General features: G+C 44.4%; 2 protein-coding genes across 2 annotated transcripts; one reads left to right on the forward strand and one right to left on the reverse strand.

Annotated features, from left to right (window-relative positions):
• Positions 1-4,005: 4,005 nt before the first annotated feature.
• C1S (complement C1s) lies at positions 4,006-11,899 on the forward strand. Its single transcript, XM_027653673.1, has 12 exons — positions 4,006-4,179; positions 4,655-4,719; positions 5,142-5,346; positions 6,422-6,599; positions 6,866-6,991; positions 7,608-7,807; positions 8,020-8,173; positions 8,408-8,523; positions 8,756-8,834; positions 9,079-9,216; positions 9,705-9,779; positions 10,661-11,899. Exons 2-12 carry the CDS (start codon positions 4,715-4,717, stop codon positions 11,452-11,454), a joined length of 2,070 nt encoding a protein of 689 aa, XP_027509474.1. The 5' UTR covers positions 4,006-4,179; positions 4,655-4,714; the 3' UTR covers positions 11,455-11,899.
• Positions 11,900-13,309: 1,410 nt separating this feature from the next.
• On the reverse strand, positions 13,310-20,758 carry C1R (complement C1r). The gene is made up of 11 exons (XM_027653441.1): positions 20,686-20,758; positions 19,689-19,917; positions 19,266-19,458; positions 18,939-19,082; positions 18,595-18,791; positions 17,962-18,109; positions 17,758-17,879; positions 17,092-17,170; positions 16,534-16,674; positions 14,852-14,926; positions 13,310-14,609 (listed from the first exon to the last, which is right to left on the reverse strand). Coding segments are annotated over exons 1-11 (2,130 nt in total). The 5' UTR covers positions 20,688-20,758; the 3' UTR covers positions 13,310-13,809.
• Positions 20,759-21,454: the final 696 nt, after the last annotated feature.

Here is a 21,454-nt window from a genome sequence, read left to right on the forward strand (position 1 = left end):
ACTGCTTGGAATAACGGCAGGAGAAGACATGAAAATAAGTTTTCATTAGATGGATGAATAGGAGGCCTGGGAGCCAGTAGGGGAAAATTTCAGGAGTGGGTGAATGCAAACCAGAGAGACAGAGAAACTAGGACTCTGTGGTTTTGGAGGTGGAGAGAGAATAGTATGCTTGAAATCATGTCACCTTTTCACTCTGGAGATTATTGCACAAATTAATCTTAGAAGGAAAAAGTCTCTAAGGTCATTGAGTCTAACCATCATTCTAACATGGCCAGGTCCACCACTAAACCATGTCACTAAGTGCCACATCTACATGTTTTCTGAACACTTCCAGGGATGGTGATTCCACCACTTCTCTGGGCAGCCTCTTCCAATGCTTGAACACCCTTTCAGAGAAGAATTTTTTCCTAATGGCCGATCTAAACCTTGGCAGCTTGAGGCCAAGGTCTCAAGGTCTCCTCTTGTCCCATGCAATGTCAGAGCCTGATTCTCAGGCACCACCGGCTCCGCACCTGAAATCCCCCTCCACGAAACGGGGGAGCTGCAGTTCGTGGCCCCTGGTCCTAGTGGGAGGGCTCGGACACGCCGTGCCGGGCACGGGGCGTGTCACCCAGGGGAGTCACCCCCCGATATCCACTGCGGGGCCGGGCGCGGCAGCTCCCCAGTGTCTCCCCGGGGCCGGCCGGTCTCTGCTGCCGCCCCTCGGTGCCGCCGGGACCGGCGAGCTGTGTCTGCACTGATGGCTTCAGTCCGGCGGGGTCTCCTGCCGCAGGAATGTCGCCTTTCCTCTCATAGCAGCGGCTTCACCACGACGTTTTACAGCGTTGTGGTTTAAGGGCTGAGGGAGCTGGGGTTGTCCAACGTGGAGAAGAGAAAGGTGCGGGGAGACCTTATAGCACCTTCCAGTACCTAAATGGGGCTGTAATACCTGAAGAGAGCTGGAGAAGGACTTTTTACAAGGGCAAGTAGTGATAGGACAAGAGGCAGTGGCCTTAACCTGAAGAAAGGTAGGTTTAGACTGGATATTAGGAAGAAATTCTTTACAGTGAGGGCGTTGAGACACTGGCACAGGTCACCCAGAGAAGCTGTGGATGCCCCATGCCTGGAAGTGTTCAAGGCCAGGTTGGAGCAACCTGATCTAGTGGAAGATGTTCCCGCCCATTGCTGGGGACTGAAACTAGGTGATCTTTAAGGTCTCTTCCAACCCAAACCATTCCATGATTAAGTGGAAGTAAGCCAAAGTATTTAGGAAATTTTACTCTAATAGATGCAACTACTCCTCTTTAGCCACAGTTTCAGCTCTGGAACGCCACGTGTGACATGAAGATGGATATCCCTTGGAAGGTCGCAGCAGAACCCACACCAGTCATCCCATGGTGAGACATCTCAGCTGTGAGTCACAATAGGGAAAAGTAGGCATGACTATAGGGCTTCCATTTGTAGGAAATGTAGTGAGTGCATTGCTTGTACAGGCATTGCTTGTGCTTAACAGTCACAGCTGCTTGAAGCTACAGCCAGGGGTATAGGGGAAGGGAGCCAGGAGGCAGCACGCATCTCAGTGTGGTATAGTGCACAGAGCAGAGGCTCCCAGCTCCCAGGTTTTACTGGGACCTTTGCATTCAGACTTGGTGATGGAGGGAGTAAAAGAGGTGAACAGATTGGTGAAAATGCCCCCGGTACAGTAAGCAGAGATGGAAATCTATGGGTTATACTGAGAGGTTCTGAACACACCCGCACTGGCAGGTTTTCCTGGGGTTTACACAAGGCTACAAATTTAGTGACTGGTAACAAAACTGCCCTGGATCACAAGAGGGAAGTGGGAAGTGTAGTGAGCAAGAAACCCACTGAATCCTCTTATTGGCAGAACAGGAAACAGGCAAATTACTGCCAGGGTCTTGGTAGCTGGAGCATATTTTACTTGTTACTTACATATCCTTGACTCCCTCATGAAGGATTTCACTTAGTTAATGTTGTTTTCTCTTTTGATATTTACTCCCTTTACTTTAGGCACTGACTCAATGTTTCCAGATGGGAAAGTGTGGCTTTTCTTTAGAACTTGGGAAAAGCTTTTTTCCCCCCCAGTTTCCTGGGGGAAGACAAGCCAGTCAGGGCTGTTTTAGATGGTAATTTTGTGAAACCTGGAACGCTACTGTGCTTCATAACATCTGGCAGAAAGGTTGCAGCTACTCAACTCTGAGTCATCTTAAGAAAAGGTTTATCTTATGCTATTTGGGAAAAGTAGTATGTGGTCATGTAATTTAGGAATTTAAGAGAATGCATGTGCCTCTGAGCAGAATTATATTGTATTGACAAACTTAATATTATCATTTATTAAACTTAATGGCACAATTTTGCCTCTTTTAAATTGTTACCTGACGTAGTTGCAGTGAATTGTGAAATATATTACCTAGCTGTTTCATTTTACAAGTTGTAAAACCAACACAGATCTAAGCAAATGGAATCAAACGCTGTATATGTATTCAGTGTAAACATATACATAGATATTACCAGTCTTCTGCATAAATAGTTAGCATTATGCAGATATGTGACCAGAGAAAATGCAGCTATTTTTTTACTTAACTAACTTCAGCAATCTTTTTCTTAATTAATAGGTATATGTCTTCTAAAGAATTATTAATATTCACACATATTAATCTACCACTGCTACAGACAAGTTGAGTCAGGTTTATATGAAAATATACAATTCCCCTACGATGAAATGACATGCATAATATATCCGTCCGCACTCATTTGATTTCTGCCATGCCCATTCTAAAATATGATTGTGGCTCAAAGAGTCACTGACAGGGTTTTTACTTTGCTCAGCTCGCAGGAGAAAACATCTCCCCATGATTTGTTGTGTATCTTTCATCACTGTTTTCCTGATTCTCAAAATTCCAGTTAGAAACATCAAGCTGTGCTCCCAAGAGATATCAGAAGTGAGATGACACTGTTTTCTCTCTCTCTCCATTCTCAATTTGACATTGAAAACAGATAAGTCATGTTCTTTAAGCAAAACCTTTATCCTGACTACAATGAAGTCAGTTATGATTCATCTGTAGGTGTTTCTCTCCCTTGACAATATAAAAAACTTTCAGCCAGGCTTTGCTAATGCACTTTGCCTATGGTCTGCTAAAACTTGAAGCACTTTTTTCCTGGCTATAACAAGCCTTAGGGTGTGCTGTGCCGATTGTAAAGAGTAGAGGCTGTAATGGAGTTTTACATTTTCATTTATAGTCCAATCCTAGTGCAGCTGGTTTGTGAGGCGAGGGGGTTTCTGGAGTATTAGTGAAAGGGATTTTAGTTTGTATTTTAGTCTTGGCTTGTGGGCACTGTCTGGATTAAGGGTCCTACCTGGTGTAGCCTTTAAACTCCTTTCTGTAAGGGTCTTGGATCTACCTTGTTCTGGGGCTAAGTCTGATGAATGTGAATATGATGAACATGCTCTTACATGAAGTGCACTTGACAAATAAAGAGGTAGTTATGAATTCCTGGTCCTAAACCCTTACATGAGTGTTCCATACCAAATCCAGCAAAACCATGCACTCCCACTCCTACTGGTAGCCTCAGAGAGGCATAACATTAAATAGGCCACTATCTTTTGGGTTTTTTTTCCTCTTTAAAAGGGTCTCTGAAGCATCAAATTAGGAGCAGTGGGAGCAGCCCTATGGCCATCAGGTTGCAGTAAGAATGAACTTCAGCAAAGTGATCTCTGGACAGGATGATCAAACAAGTTTTCTATGCAGAAGCATTGGACTCTCCCTTTTCTACACCCTTTGGATGTTGTTCCCAACTTTTAAAAGGGAGGGGAAAGAGGAAGAGAGGGACAGCAACCGAAAACTCTATACTCCACCCTTTTCCCAAAAGTCATCTGATTTCCCGAAAATAGAGACGAGACCTGTGCACTCCCCCTGGCAGCCTGGGCCAGCAGGATTGTGCAACTATTTCTGGGAATTCCCCTTCCTGCCGAGAGCTGACAAGGCTAGCATCTCACCCGAGAGGGAAGGCTGGGAAGCCGCATCCCACAGATAGAGGGTGCTGCGATGTTGCGAATTAGAGCTCCCTTCCCCAAACCCTGCTTGGGTGCGTTTGGAGGAGGGTGTGCACAGGCAGAAAAAGCGAAAGGTTAGAAAGAGAAGCGAAGAGAGAAGAAAACCAGACACGAACTAGGGAGAGAAGGTAAATATTGCAAACATTAGAAATGAGAAAGGAAAATATTTCCGAGCATTGCTGTCTGACAGCCGGAAGAGTCAGGACAAGCCGCTCCCCAACCCCAGGGTCTTAGAATGATTTTTGAAGTGCTGAGAAGAAAGAATTGGGTGCCTGGGGGGGGGACGGGACGGGACATGTTTCTGTCTTAATTTGCTGTGCACCAGCATGGTGTCTGGACACCCTGATGGTCACAAAGACAGAGTGTGAGTACTGATGAGTACCAAGATAGAGATCATCTCTCCATTTTGTCAATATGGAGCTTAAGCATTCCTTCTTGATGCTTGGGATTGCTATATGCAGGAAGAGACAGAGATACAAACTTGCTTCTGAAGCAAAACATTGACCTGGTCTCCACAAGCTGGAGTTTTAGGGTTTTTGACCTACTTAGCAGACACGCAGAAGCACAGGCAACATTAATCAGTTACACTGTTTTTTGTCCCAGATCGTAACTCCAAAGTCCAGTTCGTGAAAGTTTGCAGAAAGGAAGAACTGCTTTTTCCAGATGTGGTGAGTTATTAAATCTCCAAGGGGAACTCAGGTTTATTAGTAATCTCATTTTATAAATTAGGTGTTTTTCCTGTAATGCTGTACTGATTGTCAGATCTGAATGTATCTATAGCCCAAGTAGCTTCAAGAACAGGACAATGAAGTAGGGAATAGGATTTAAGACCCTTGTGTTCAGCTCTTGCAGCATTACCAGCTCTTACAGAGCTTGAGAGAACCAGAGAGCACCACTGAGGTTGTACTCCTGTGTGAAAAGTCACAGGAGAAAGACAATCCCCACACAGGCCCAGCACTGGTCATTAAAACTCCAGAGCCAGGAGCCCTGCTGCATGCTGCATACAGTTGAAGACTAGCTTTTTCACTGGGGACTGTGCACGTATGTGGATGGAGAAGCCTTCTGCAATGCCATCTTCCTCTTTTCTCAGGTACCTTATCTTCTTCTCTCTCCCTGCCTGGGCTGATGCGGCCTCCATGTATGGAGAGATCTTGTCACCCAATTATCCTCAGCTGTATCCCAATGATGTGAAGGAATCTTGGGAAATCCAGGTCCCTTCGGGATACGGTATCCACCTTTATTTCACGCATCTGGATCTTGAACCATCACAGAACTGCGAATATGACTTTGTGAAGGTACTGTCCCTGTCCTTGAGTGAGAAAAAGACATGAAGATGGGTTAGAGCACAGAACAGCAAAACTGTGTACAAAGCTCAGAGCTGGAAAAGGAGTTAAGCACATCCTTCATGTTCCGAGCTCCAAGAAGCCCAAATAACTGAGTATATCTCCACTAACAGTCACTAAAGGATTTGAGTTTGCCTCATAACCACATGAGTGTTGTCTGCTAACTGATTGTCCCATTTATGTCCCCCCTCCCCATGTTTCTCCTGTATTCATAGGAAAAGCCTTCTTAGGCATTTCTGACACTTCCCTATTGCAAGGCATATTCTTACCCAGTGAACTGTAGATGTAAAATGACCGTTTTCCTAGGATAATGGTTGTCTGTGCCTGAAATCATACAGAATTAATCCATGAGTGGACATAGATGGTTCAATGAAATCAGAGATTGATTGGAAAGGATGGAGGTTAGAAACAATCCATCTGTTACGGACAGCGGGCACTCAGATAAAGTGCTGTGGTCCCTTCCACCATAGTTTTCTATGATCTATGTACCACAGACTTCTTAAAACTAGCTCTACTCCACATAAGGCACTAAAGATGGAACATTTCCACACAAACAGGTAGAAACAAGACCATTCTACCCTGCCATATCTCTGTGTGAAAAGGCGCGATAAGATCAGGTGTACTACCAGAAGGAGACCTTCAAGGAGGACTAGGGTGGGACTTGCTCTGTAATAACGTGTCCTTTTGCAACAAACAGATGAACCCGTTGGACTGCTCTTCAGACTGCCAGGGATTGGTTTTACCATTTTGAGTCACGGTGCTCATTTTTTATACAAGTGGCCATGAGGAAAGGATGTTAACAGAGAACTGTCTGGATTAATTTCCATCTGAGAAGTTAAGACAGGTATTTCTCAGCTGGGAAGTCAGTAGGAGGCAGCACTACTCAAGTGTCTCACAAATATCATGCAACTGGTTGTCTAGGGGCTCCATTCAGCTACACCTTAGCACCCATAAGCTGAAAGAATCAAGTGTTGGTAATCACACATGTTCCAGTAGCGAAGCAAGAGGTCTCTGAATTCTTCTGCAGATCCTGTCTGGTGACCATGTTGAGGGCGTGCTTTGTGGGCAGAAGAAACCTCGTGCCCCTGGATCCTCGATTGTGGAGGAATTTCATGTCCCTTACAACACCCTCACTTTGAGCTTCCAATCAGACTTTTCCAATGAGGAGCGCTTCACTGGTTTTGCAGCCTACTATGTTGCAGTAGGTAAGGTTAAAACAGCCTCCTCTGAATCTTTGTAGTGTGCAGGCTGGAGCAGGAAGAAAAACTGATAGAAGGGTTTTCCTTACAAGAATGCCTTATTTAAAAGAGATCCCAGCAGACAGGACTGCATTCCAACATGGCCAGTATAAATACTGTCTTAGAGATACCTTTTCCTTATTATCCTTTAGTGTTTGCTTCACTTTCTAATCTTTCTCTTGCCCTCAGGGCCCTCTCCTAATTTTGGCTGATTCCACTTTTCACACTTGCAGACTTGGATGAGTGCACGGATTTTGTGGAGGAGCCTTGCAGTCATTACTGTAATAATTACATTGGAGGTTACTTCTGTACCTGTCCACCAGATTATTTCCTCTATGAGGATAACAGAACTTGTGGAGGTGAGGCATCTACATGAGCTGTGGTCAAAAGCAAGAGTTAATTTAGGCCAAGTGAGATATTGTACTTGGAAGACCTTCTCTGCCATTTGTTACAGGTATATTTTGGGGAAAAAAACCCAACCCAGTACAAATCTGAACTGCAGTAGACTGTGATTTTGGAAATTTCTATTAACATATTCTTAACATTCTTATTTTTATTTTTGTGTCAAGGGAATTAAGAAACTATTAAATGACATTCTATAAAGACTGTGATGGAGACCCTTAGTGTACTGCTATCTTTGAGTCTTTAAATCTCTAACAAAACAGGGCAGTTCCATAAAGACACAAAAGATGGCCAACGGCCTGCTTGGCTTGAATCAAAAAGTTCCAAGGTCACAAACGGTGCATGTTGAAAGGAGTATAATATGAGGACCAGAGCATGATGAAAGGAGCCTAAATTGCAGGTGGAGGGTAAAAAGGAATTAAAGTCTGGCTAACTGGATAGACAGCGGACCTGGCTTCAGTTTCTTGGAGAGATACAATGTTGTGACATGGTTATTGCATGAAGCAGTTTGTCAGCAGCGCACCTGGACCGTTTCCTTTCTGAATCCTGCTTGCATGCCTTCCTTAATCCTAGTGAACTGCAGTGGAAATGTCTTCACTGAGCTCTCAGGGGAGATTGCCAGCCCCAACTATCCCAACCATTACCCAGAGAACTCACGGTGTGAGTACCGAGTGGCTCTGAGTCCAGGCTACTTCGTGGTGCTGACCATACGCAGCGGGGACTTCGACGTGGAACCAGCCGACTCAAATGGGACTTGCCTCGACAGCTTAACAGTAGGTGTGGGGAGGGAGTCAGGGAGCTCTGGATCTCCCATCAACCTCCTCATATTCAGAAAACTCTCTGACTGTTTAATTTTATTTTCAACTCTGTTGCCTTTTGGAGTTTGTGAGAATGCATTTGAATATGTACATATTGAGCATACATTTTACTCTTTATCTAAATACATTTGATATTTTTCCTTTATTCTTGTTTGTTATTTTCCCAGCTTGTCTCTGGAAAACAACATTTTGGTCCCTATTGCGGCAGCAAATTCCCAGGTCCTCCTGAAATCAAAATTAGGAACAACATTCTTGACATAATCTTCCAGACAGACCATGCTGTACAGCACAAAGGCTGGAAAATACGCTACTATGGGGATCGTGAGTAAACGCTTAGGAATGCCTTCACTCTGCTGCTGAGTTAGGGAGAGGGTTTGTTCCAGGTCAAATTCATGGTACAACACCATATTAACATGGTCACTGCTGCTGATACTGAGTAAAAAAGAGGATACCTGTTTACTAGAGAAAAAAATCACTGGGAGAAAGAAGTTGGGAGCTGGAAGGAAAGTAAATCTTGAACCAAATAATCACTGATTTCCACTTATCTTTTCAAAGCTGTAACCTGTCCTCTGAGTGTCATCCCCAACTCTGTTCTTGACCCAAAGAAGGACAGGTATATCTTAAAGGACAGTGTGAAGGTGACCTGTGTGGAAGGCTATGAGATTGTGAGGGTAAGTTACATAAAAAAGCATGTGTCCACTCTGGCCCTCTCAGCAACATCATGAGGCCATTTCCCATCAGGTGCCCTGAGTACCTTTGGGGACTCAAAGTTTTCAACACAGCAGTAGTAAGCAGAAACCTCTTCCAGCCACAGCAGTATTTTAAGGACACTCCATGGGAGCACCTATATCAGATGTATTTCATGTCCAGAGACTTACATGGATCATGTGTTCTTTTTCCTAGCAACGAGATAGCATCACAAGTTTTCACTCCAGCTGTCAGGACAATGGTGAATGGAGCAACTCCCATTGGAGCTGTGTTCGTAAGTGACCCGTCTCTGTACTGTGGGAAGGAGACTAGAATGGAGTCTTTAGGCTATAGATCCACTATATCTCCAGATTGGGTGAATGCTGAAGGAGTGGGAGGTGAGCATGCTAAAGGGACAGAGAAAGTGAGCACCTATGGCTGTGCAGGGATCAGAGAAGCTGAGTGGTTCCCCATCATACAGAATAATGATATTGTTGAGTGAGGATGCCCCTTTAATAATTTTTGTTTTGTTTCTACAGCTGTGAACTGTGGTGACCCCCCTCCTGTTGACAATGCCCAAGCCTTATATGTCTCTGAACTCCATGAGCCTCTCTATAAAGCTGCTGTCCGGTATCAGTGTGATGCACCTTACTATACCCTAGAAAACAAAGGGGATGGTAAGTATTTCCTCTGCTACACAATCACATTTCTTTGATCAAAGGCCTAAAAAATGGTTCTGGTATTGTCATGGGGCTGGTGTTTTATCCCATCAGGTCAAGACTGGGAAAAAGTTCTTATTGGTGTGGGGTTGCAGGCAGTAGTTTTGTGTTTAATACACTCTAACAATGTCTGTACGTGGACTGTTGACCCTAAATGCATTAACAAGTCCTCTCTCATTTGCCTTGTGAGTGAACCATGGAGGTTTTTGTCACACGTAGCACAGATTTCTGGTAGAAAAGTAAAGGACTCAAGAAATGTATTAAATGAGGTCTCTATAAAAAAAGGGAAAGAAGCACCGTGGTGGGTAGATAACAGCAATGTTTACCAAGCTGTGCTTGCTTAGGAAATGAGAAGGTTAATGCATCATATACAGTAATGCTACTTACCCTCTCTTCATCTTGATTATATCCTTATGGAAGTCCTTTTTTTTCTCATGTTTTCAAAGTGGTGTATCAGTGCTCAGCCAGTGGAGAATGGGTCAATGAAGAGATGGGAACAAAGCTACCAAAATGTGCCCCAGGTACTACCAAGAACTGTGTGTATATATGTGTGGCCTGTGAAGACCACTGCTTCTTTCATCCCTGTGTTTTTAAACTGTTGAGCCTGAAAGTACAGTTGATCCTTTCATGTTTGAGTCACATTGAACAGGGTATTTCTGAAAGTTGTGGGCCCCATGAGGCAGGAGAAAGAAGCTGGAAACAGAAATGGGCAACATAATAAGACATCTGGTATAACAGGGCCTCTTCAAGCATCAGTGTGTGTTTCTGCACCAGTTGCCCCACCTTCAAGTGTGCATATTCTCAAGTTGTTCAGTGCTTTAGATCTCCATCTTCATTGAAAGTAGCAAAAAGGCTGACAGGCCAAAAATGTATCTGACAATGCTGGACCTCTCTGTCTTCAGTCTCTCCAAGGCTACACTGCAGCACTATAGGGAAAGGCCTTTCACTACTCTGACTGGAAGTCATAGCCTAATCCCTTAAGGAAAAAAAAATTAAAGAGCAGTGTTGTATTTCTAAGAAATTAAGCAAATATTTTTTCAAAGACAATTCCTTCATGTAAAGGGCATAATGCAGCAAAGGAAAAATGCCAGCTAGAAAGCAATTAAATGGTGTTACTGGTGGGGTGACAACTGGTTTCCAGAAAAAAGAATTTGAGAAAGAGTATTTTCAGTTTAAATTGAGTATTGATAGTAGTTTTGATAAAATTTTCTTTAATTTCTCTGTAAATACTAGTTGTGACCTCTGTGGCATAGAATATAAAAATTGGTTACTCAGAATCAAAAATGATTTAGAGGACACAGGAAAGAGGCAACTATGGGCTCTTTAGCAGTATCAAAGAACCCCCTGTTTGTAACTGCTAATTCTCCCATCTGGTTCCTCTTTCTTTTTCTTTTCTTTCCAGTCTGTGGGATACCTAGTAATCCCATCCGAGACAAAGCAAGGATTTTTGGAGGCACCCGTGCAGAAAAGGGCAACTTTCCCTGGCAGGTGTATTTCCATGACCCAAGAGCAAGTGGTGTACTCATCTCTGAAAGATGGGTAATGACTGCAGCTCATGTTTTGGAGGGATATGAAGAGCCCACCATGTACGCTGGGGTAGTCGATGTTAGTAAAGAATCTCTGGACTATAATGCCGAACGTCTGATCCCAAAAGCTTCATTCATCCATCCTGGTTGGAAGGAGGAGCCCGAAGAAACCAGGACCGATTTTGATAATGATATTGCACTAGTGAAGCTGAGGGATCCTGTGAAGATGGGTCCAAACATCTCACCCCTCTGTCTTCCCGGTAAATCACCCGAATATGAGCTGCAAGAAGGAACTCTGGGCTACATTGCTGGATGGGGCCAGAGAGAGAGAGGAAAACTACCTAGGGATCTTTGGAAGGCCCAGATTCCCGTGGTTAACATGGACAATTGCCGATCTGTGAAACCAGAGGGCTACGATGATTCTGTTGTTTACCTGTTCACCGACAATATGATCTGTGCTGGTGGGGGCAAGGACAGCTGTCAAGGGGACAGTGGTGGAGCCTATGCTATCCAAGATCCTCTTAATGACACACGGTACTATGTTGCGGGGCTGATCTCCTGGGGACCAAAATGTGGTACCTTTGGTCTTTACACCAAGGTAGTGCGTTATCTGGACTGGATTAGAGAGACCATGAGCAAGCATGAGGATGAAGAAGCTTGGCAGAAATAGCTCTTTTTCAGCACACGTACCCTAGTATGATGGCTATATGTTTGGGTTGGCTGTGATCCTGTTCACTCTGTGTATATAATGGGCAATACATAACACAATGTAACTCATTGTGTCTATGCTGAGTGGAGAGTCAGGAATATGTATCTGTTTCTCTCACTGTCCTCATGTCTGGGAAGGGAAATTCTCTTTTTTCTACTCATAATAGCTTAAGAGCAATATGTTGTTCTGAATAAAGAGCTTCCTTTCAATTTTTTCTGTCCTATTTTTTCCCACTTGGAGAAGACCTGGCCATGGCTCACCTAACGGCGAGATTTCAATGAAGACAAGAAAGAATAATTGTTGGTTCACAATATATGTTCAGAGCCTGGTTTCTGATTTATATATTTCCTTTACTGTTCAGAATATCTAATAGCATTAAAAAATGTCCAAACTGCCTTTTGTGCAATGTGCTATTGTGTGTGTATTGCCTTTCTTAGTCTAGACCTAGTTCTCCTCGAACTCCCTAAATTGTATATCTAGTCACACTCTTGGTGGCAGCTTGCACCAAGCTATAACATGTGCTACCTCACCTCTCTACCTGAGAGTCTTTATGAAGTTCTTCTGAGATGGTTGCATCTCACTGATCAACCATTACCAGCAATGAGGTCTTCAGACTTCTCAATCAAGCTAAACAGAACAGACATCTTTCAAAATCCTTTCATTCACCGGTCCTCGGGCTTTATTTTTTCAAACTTTATGGAGTTAGATAAGAAATGAAGTTTGACTTTTCTCCCACAACACTCCTTCCCTTGATTTATGGCAGGTAGTGTTGTGGGAAAAGATTACCTGACATGTGTTAGGGGTATTTTCTGCTCCAGAAGATCCCATATTACTCAGTTCAGGACAGCAGAGGACAAGAAAAACAGAAATATAGCTGAATGGTCCAGGAGGAAGAGACAGGAAAAATACTTATTTAGCTAGGATTGCTATTCCTAGGAGGTTTTCAGATTCCTATGGGGATTTTAGGCAAACAATCTATTCTCCATGCCTCAGCTTCCTAAATTTTCCTAGTCTCCTGCAAAGCAAGAGATTCCCTCTCCCAAACCAGGGTTTATCTCTTGGTCCTGTAAAACCCTATTTTTCCCTGCTCTTGTAGCCTCTCATGCTCCCTTACCCAGACAGATGGGAAAAATCAACAGAATCCTGATTCATGGAAATCATGGATGAACTTCTATCACCTGTGCACTTTCACAGATCACTTCCTAGGGCATATTATCTCTAAAGCAAATGAGATATACTGACATCTGAGAAGATCTGTAGCTGGATCTCACAGAAAACAGTGCAAGAAGGTAACTATGACCTTACCCCCAGAGTTCTCCTGTCAAGTTCTTGCAGACTTCATTTCTCTCAGTGACTCACAAGAAAATGGTAGGTTATTCTGCAGTAGTAAAAGTAGACAAGAAGACAACTCCAGAGAATAACCACAACACAAGAGAGGTCACCTTCTCTTTGAGTTAGCATCATTTTAGAGCTGCTGTCCTGCAGTTAAAGCTTTATTTCATATTATATAAAAAATCCACCCTCAAATCTTGATCAGTAAAGGCTCCTAGACTCTTTTCTCCATGAGATTGGTTGTTGTCTTCTCTATCTTTTTGAATGTGGCATCACACAGACAACTTCTTTTCATCTCCCTTGAAGTCACCTGGGGTTTCAGACTGGGTAATCTAACAGTATTTTTTGACAGGTGAGCAGCTGCCACAGGGCATTGTGGAACTGGAAACACTTTAGGGGTAGGTAAAGCAATCCCTGTATAAAGTCCAGAAGTTGCTTTCAGTGGTGGGAATATTCAGTCATCATTAAAAACAAAGACAGAAAACCATAACACACCTGGTTTCTCAATTATTTTAATATTTATAGAATCTCAGTGATGCCAATGGGCAAACACACACTGTACTCAGCGCAAACCACATCTTTCAAGAAAGTCTTCTGCCCTGCAATCTTCCCACACAATAGAGTACAAAAGTAGACAACAATAGTGTCACGATATTGTCAGCATTTCAAACAATAACATGTTTGCTGTCCTGAGATTTCCTGATATTATTAAGGCTTCATCCAGTAATAAGATTTGGAAGAACTAGAACATCCACAAAGGCATCCCACAAGCTGCCAATGGTACCGCAGTTTTGGTAAGTTTTGATGGTGCCACCAAGAATACATCAAACAGTATGATGGCTTTCAGAAGTGCTTATGATGAAGGTTACATGGTTTGCCTGTTTGAAAAGCCTTTAGGATGTCATCAGAAGCTTTGGATATGATTTGCTGTATCTGGAAATTGGTATGCTAGCAGTGATCCTTCAGCTAGTAGGACAGCATCATCTAGAGCTTGTCCTCCTCTACTATCCCTTTGATCCAGTCCAAATAGCTAAGGATCTTGGTGTAGAAGCCATAACCTTGGGCACAGCCAATACCCCAAGAAACTATACCGGTAGCCACCCAACGACCACTTTCCCTGTCTAACGCTGTGAAGACGCTCCCACTATCCCCCTGGCAGGTATCCTGTTTGCCTCTGGGGAAGCCAGCACAGAACATATTCTCAGAGAAAACCATAGGGATGTCTTTCTTACTGTCCAGCCAACTCTGACACTTTTCTCGAGCAACTGCTGGTAGGCTCACGTACTTCAAATCATTTGAGATGATGTTTTTATCCACACCAAAGCCGCTCACATAGCCCATGTGCCCATCCACATAGAACGTGGTGTTGGTGGTATCTGGGAGACAGATGGGCAGCAGGGTAGGGCCCAAGGTTACTGGGTGTTTCAGCTCCAGCAGGGCTATGTCCCCATTGAAGTTATATTCATCTTTAGGGCTGTAATCTGGGTGGATAAAGATCCTACGTACAGGGTGGTTACCCATCTTGTGCAGCTCTTCCACATTGGTGTGGCCGAGGAAAACCTCAGCCTCCTCTGCTATCTGGTCCAGGCTCACGTTGTTCCTTACTGCTCCTTTGGGGAAGATGGTGTGGGCAGCTGTCAGGATCCAGCGATCACCCAGGAGGGCACCACCCCCTCGCCCATTGATGCCAGTCAGAGCCTGCCAAGGAAAATTGCCTGTCTTTGCTGACAAGCCACCCAAGATCCGCTGGACTTTAATAACAGGATGGACCGGTTTCCCACACACTGTAGAGAAATACAAGGAAAAAACATGAAAAACATGACACCCTCTGTTGCCCTAGCTTGTCTCTCTGTTTCCTACACCATCACTGTTTGATTTCACCTTATTTTGGCTTCCCGGATAGACTTCCCTGTCAGCCCTCACTGATACCATTATTCTCACTCCCCTTTCTGCATGTTGTCCCAGTTTTGTACTGATTGTAAGCATGAGATGGTAAACACTAGATGAAGTCAGAGTTCTTACTGACCTGGCAAGCAGGCAGGAATCCTTGCCTGGCCATCTTGGTCCAGCCAGGTTCCCTCAGGAGAACAGGTGAATCTGTCTGTAGGATGAGAGAGAAGGAAATGAGACCCAGGCCTGCAGGGTCTGAGGTGGGAAAATAGAACAGAATGGAACAAAATAGTATAGAATAGAATAGTTTTCAAGAGGTTCCTTTCTCCAAAGTGTCCCACATACTGCACTCAGCCCTTCCATGCCAAAGCATTCTTTCCTGGGAAAAGCTGTCTGTGGTACAGTATGGAATGTTTCTGTCTGTGCGTCTTTAAGCACCTCAGTTCCAGGAGACCAGTAAAGTTCAGACACTGCTTCTGTAGAAGAAAAGCCTGAAGGGCCATCTGAGGGAAGTCTTAACTTCACTCAGTCCACGTGTGTACGGAGCACTGTTTGACCCAATTTATCCCAAAGAAATGAGAAGAAGTAAAGACATGGATTTTAGATTCAAGTTTCTGGTCTTTGTAGTTTGCAGAGAGTAGGACAAGGTGTTTGTTTCAGAAATGGGAACAAGATGTACATGCTCAGTACCTATTTCTGAGCTGATGTTGCAGGTTGGCTAAACTTGCACGTCACCTCTCAACACAAACTTCACTATCTCCAACACTGTTGCTTTTCTTAGAAAGTTTGTTCTGATGACTAAAAATAATTGTTATACAATTTATCTTAACATTGAAGTAAATGCTTCTAAGAAAGTGTTTGCTGTTCTCTTTCAAAATTGACTAAATCACGATGACTCCCCATCAGAATTTGGCCAATGCTGATATTTACTTGCTGCTGATTTTTTTTCTGATGAGACCAAGCTCTGACTCTATATGAAGGAGTTAAACTCAGATGCAAGAATAATCAAATTCAACATTAGTACCAACTTAAAGAACTCCTCAGCTGCTTGCTTCTGGCTGCAGTGGTAGCATGTCACCTCTCTCCAGAATGCTGCGTGTGTGCTGGCAACTGTATCCAGCAAACTGATTCATTTTAAAAAATCTACTGCCTTTTTTTTGGAAGGGGGGGGGGCGAGGAAGGCTAAATGAGCAGCCAAGGGCAAGGAAATCATGAACTCCTTGGGCTGTTCTTGGAATCCAAGGTCCTGCATCATCAAGTTATGTCTTGGGTAGAAAAAGAAGGCGTGTGAATAGTTTTGAACAGTGACTTAATTTTTCTGACCTGCTGCATAAAAACATTTTTCTGTAAGATTTTATTTAGTTCTTAGATATCTCTGCAGCTGAAAAATATTTCAAATATCTAAACAGAGTTATAGGGGAACAGAGTGTGAGTTTATTTATTTGTGCCTGTAGCAATTTTGACCGATGAGGTGAGTTTTTTGAATTTTGATGATTCCCAGACACCATGCCTCAAATTTCAGTGAAAGAATGAAATCCACTACAAAAGAATGAACCATGACTACAGCTGAGAGAATAAGTCCTTCTGCAAATGTTAAGAGGAGCATGAAAGAGGGATGTAATGGACTCTGGGAAAGAAGCAGGGTGGGAATAGGTTGAAACAACAAGCCTCAGGAGATATATGCAGAGTCAAGGAAAAACTGTTGAGTCTTCACAGGAGAAAAACATGAGCCCTAAGCCTGGGGAGAAGAGACAATTCTAAATGGAAACCTGAGAGGGCTCTTCATGCACAGGTTTTCAGTGTGGGATTGGGACTCACCACCGCCTGTTCCAGTGACGATGTGATAATATGGCTCATTGCATCGGTATGAGATAGTTGACTGGTACTTATTGTTTGCAAGTTCATTAACATAGCTGAATGCCCCATTGGTCAGGATTTTAGGGCTGCCACAGTTCACAACTACAAAAAAGGAAAAAAGGGAAAAAAAAAAAAAGAGATGACTCAAACAAACTCATACTGCCTGCAGGTCTAGGCGCAACTTGCATTGTGGCCTTTGTGTGAAGGACCAGTTAGGAGAGTTGGTAGAGAGAGATTGTTCTAAAATGGATCCCAAATTGGAATCTTTTACTTTTAGATGTTACAACATTATTGCAAATTTTGAGTGATATTTTATGCATTTTTGTAAGGGGGGAAAAACATTTAAATTTTTGCAAGTGGAAAAATGTAAGTCAGTGGTGGACCTCCACAGGTCCTTCCAGCCAGCACATCCATAAGTCTATGGCATGGATGAACTGAGTCACAGAGGCTGAACCCCCCATTTTCCTGGAGGGGGAAAGCCACAGCAGAGTACACAGTCTCTGTTCTCAGATCACTCACTTTCACAGCGCGGCATGGATTGATGCCATGTCCCATCAGCCTGGCAGACAGCAGTGAAGGACAGCAGCTTTCGGTTGCCCTACATGGAAGAGGAAAACAACTGTTGTTCGACAGAGCCTTTCATTCCCTTTCCCACATTAAAATATTATTCTATGTTCCCATCTTTTCACTGCCATCCAGCATTTGCCCCTCTGAGGTCTGTTCCAATTGCTGTCTTCTCCCTTTGATGCCTTCCCTCTATCCTGTATTTGCCACAGCCTGCACATTCTTCATAGAGGCCAAGATATCAGCAGCCAGCAACCATAAAACCATGACAAGTATGGGGTGCTATCCAGTCCTGGTAATGGGATGGCAAGGGAGGCAGGTAACATCTTCTGCTTCGAGTCTGATTTTATATCCTTCCAAAGAGGTATCCTTATTTACTAATATTTCCTGGGATTTTTGTTTCTCGTCTTCTACTAGGGTTTCATGAAACAGTAACTGCATAAGGAAGAGAGCTAGGAAAAGAGAAACCACTGGAAGACAGCCAAGAGAAGCAAGGAAGAAACAGAAATTTCAAGAGGTTGTCATGAGTGAAGTCTCCAAAGAAAGTCTTACTGAAAGATGAAAGACACAAACTGAAGAGAAGCCAAAATATGGCTGAAGGGAGTGGAGAAGGAATCTCACCTCCATTAGGTTATACCCAGTCTTGCAGCTGACAACAAAGTAATCCTGAAATTGATACACAGGTTGCAGGTCTCTGATAATGGTAAACTGATCCCGTGGGACAGGCTGTGGACACCGTATTTCTGTGAGAGAGGGACAGTTTAAATTGGGATTAACAAACAGTGTCAGTAAGCTGTAGTAGCCTGTGGGGGAGAAATCTCTTACTCTCCGAGGTGTAGTGGATCTTCCAGCCACGACTGAACCCTGACTCGTCAGTGAGGAAGAGTATGTCCACCTCATTGCTGTTGGTTTCAATGATGCCAGGTGATTCCCTGCCACAGAATTCACCAATCTCTCTCCCTCGTGCTTGGATCTGATGAGAAAAACAGGTATCACAAGGACAGAAACACATAAGCTTCTCTGCCCCAATATCTCTATTTCAATCCAGACCAAGTTTAGCAGAGCGCCTATGACAGTCAATAGGGCTGGTTGTCTGACCCATCTTCACTATGTCTGCACTGACAGATCAGGACTGACCTACCACATGCTCTGCTTCTCCCTTGTCATGGCAATCAGAGTTATCAACCCCTTCAAGTCCTGAGATTAAATCAAAGGGAGATTAAACTGGAAGAAGGAGGGGTATTTTTTTCTCTACTCACAGGGGCCTGTGACCCAGAGTCTCTGACCTGAGGACAGTGGTAATTAAGTGCACTGAGGGAGGGACAAGTGCTCAGTCCTTCCTGCTGGGACATTCTCCTTGTACTGATCCCATATTTCTCATCTGAATAGTGGCATCCACACAATTCCTGTCCAGGTCTGGCAGCAGGGCTGGAAGCAGAGTTTGCTAATCTCCAGTACCTTGAGTTGGTCATAAGGACAGTGGACTTGCTGGTGTTCATCAATCTCAAAGGGTTCCAAGAACGTGAGGGTGATAGACAGGCCCTTTTGCAGACGGATGCTGTAGTTACACCGAAGGTCTTCGGGATAGGGCTGGGGGTACTCAGGACTGCTCAGGTACCCAGATGCCTCTGTGAACAACTCACTGCTGCACTCCACTGGTGAAGAGGAAGAAAGTGGAGGTCACATCATGGGGCTGTGTCTTCTGTAGCCCCATCATCTGCTTGCTAAGTCACTTTTCTCACCCTTCCTGAGTGAAAGGCTCCTTCTCTGGAACCCTCTAATCTTTTAGAATTTCTATTTACCTTGGCAGGAGTGGTGGTCGCTCTGAAGCTGGTAGCCAGTGCGGCAAGAACAAAAGTAGCCACCCACATAGTTGTGACAGAAGTGCTGGCACCAAGGCCTTTCATCATTCTCAGCAGCATTATTAAAGTCACATTCATCCAGATCTGAAGACAAAGGAAATGCAGGGACAAGGGGAGGAAAGTGTTAAACCAATCTGCTTTATACTGGAAGTACTTAGAGATCCAGATCCTTGCTTGAAGCTTCTCTTCATTTGCCTGGCAAGGAGGAAAACTGGTTGGAGCCACACAGGCTTTTCTTTCCACATGTTGAGGATATTTCCTACTCACCCACAGCTTTGTAGTATGCCAGGAAGCCCCTGTAGGGAATCACTGTGCCATTGTCTTCATTGGAGAAATCAGAGTGAAATTCCAGGTGCATCCTGTTCCCCTTAGATACAAACTCCTTTCTTCCTGGGTGACTGCCCGTGGTTGACCCAAGCTGGCCACAATATCGGCCCAAGTCCTTCTTGTCTGCTTTGATCTGTCAAGGTTAAGGAGAAATCAGCCTTGTAAGATTGAGTGTGCTCCATGCACATGTATTACCCAACCATGAGTTGCCAGTACCTGCTCCACCCATTTCTATCTTTAACTCCTTCCCTTTCCTTTGTGGGAAGCATCAGAGGAGGCCTGGTGAATGAAGAGCCATTGCATGTGGTGGCCACTAGATTCCCATCTCCATCCACTCCTTGGTGCAGGTATCTATGCACATACCTTAACATAATCATAGAAGCAGGACTCAGATGGCTCCAGATCAAAGTATTTAAAGGTCAGCTTCACCACATAGCCTTTTGGGACCTGGATGTCCCAGATGCTGATGTTATTGTTTGGATATGGCTTGGGATAACCAGGGGATCTGATCTCCCCATAAAGCTTTTTTGGGAGTGGACTGGAACTGATCGCTCCAAAAAAGAGGAAGGCCCATGGGAGACAGGGAACATGCCTGTGAATATGACAAATAAATGATGACATTGCATAAAATTAGGTCATTCAAAATCAGAAGAGACTTGACAAGTGACTTGTCCACTGTCTAATGGAATGCAAACACAGGAGGTCTAGTTGCAGGACGAACTACCAGGTTGGATCACTCAGGAACAAGGGGGACAGCTGAAGCAAGGACACCAGCATTAGCAAGATTCCAGCAAGACATTGTGATCAAGCCAGAGAAATTTGAAATTCATCAATCCAGGAAGCAGCGTGAAGAAGCATGGGTGAATTCCCTGAGCAAGGTCTGCATGTTCCCAGAAGTTATGGGGCTATTTCTTATAGAACCAGAAGTTTGTTCCCCTTTGGCCCTGGGCCAGCGGGTCATTTCTGGTTATTGCTAGTTTTAGGGTCATTAGTGAGGGTCTGAAAATCTCAAGCTTGGTTTGCTGAGGAGCAATCCTGCCAATGTCTCCTCGGCAGCCCTCTACCCAGTCATGCCTCGATCTCTCTCTGCCAAAAGTTGGAGCTCAGTTTCTTTTTTCTCCTCATGCTGCAGATCCTCCCTCTTCCCCTCTGTGTTCCTCCGAAAGAAGCTCACGGCCCAGATCTCAGGCAAACATCAGTCAGGAGGATTCTTTTATGTGCTAGCAAGGTTTTCAACGAAGGGACAGCGAGCAGCAGCTTACCCCCCTTGACCTCTTCTCCTTCCTGGAGGGGTCTAACCCCCCGATCCCTGCCCGCAAGGCTGTGCCAGCGCGTCCCCCTCCACAGAGCCCCGACTCACATCTCCGTGCGCTCCTGCCCGGCCTGAGCTGCGGAGGGGCAGCCCGCGGGAAGCCGGGGGGCGGGCAGGGAGGGGGGAGGAGGAGGAGGGAGCGAGGCAGTAGCGGGGAATAGAAAGCCGGGCTGCGAACGGCCTGGCACCGGACCAGGTCCGCGGCGCCCGATGTCTGCTGCCCTCTGCTGCCGGGTCCCGGTCCGCGAACAAGGCAGTGGCGTGGGGGGGCTGTCCTGGCCTCGCCACGCAGAGCCGAGTTACCTTTTCTGGGCGAGGAGGCAGCAAAACGATTGTTAGAGACCCCTCCGAGGGTTTGATCTGCAATCCAGTGGCTGCTCTGACTTTGTTCCCCGCGAAAATATCCTCCTAGGAAGTCCACTCCCAATCCTTCTGGGCTGTTTTCTGGTATAGAAGACCAGAAATCTTATAGTCTTCCCAAATTGATTTAAACTTAAAAAAAAAAAAAATCAAACCATCAACCCCTCCAAGTTTTCTCAATTCCGGCCTGCTGAAGAGCACTTCTGAGATTGTTTTGGGGTGGGAAGGGAACTGGGATCTTCTTCAAGGAAAGCAAAAACCTCAGGCACTTGAGTTAAATAAATATTAAGAAAAATGAGAAAGTCTACAGAATTAAAAGCATTCTAAGAAAAAAAAAAATCCCTTTTCAAGGACCCTTCTTGCTGTTTCTTCTGCAAGAATTTTTACAAAAACCAAGATAGATAGATAAGGCCCTCTATTTAACGGGGAAATGAGAAAATATAGCTACTTACAAACC

Source organism: Corapipo altera, unplaced genomic scaffold (genome assembly GCF_003945725.1).
Source record: "Corapipo altera isolate COAL_440 unplaced genomic scaffold, ASM394572v1 61, whole genome shotgun sequence".
Classification (NCBI taxonomy): Eukaryota; Metazoa; Chordata; class Aves; order Passeriformes; family Pipridae; genus Corapipo; species Corapipo altera.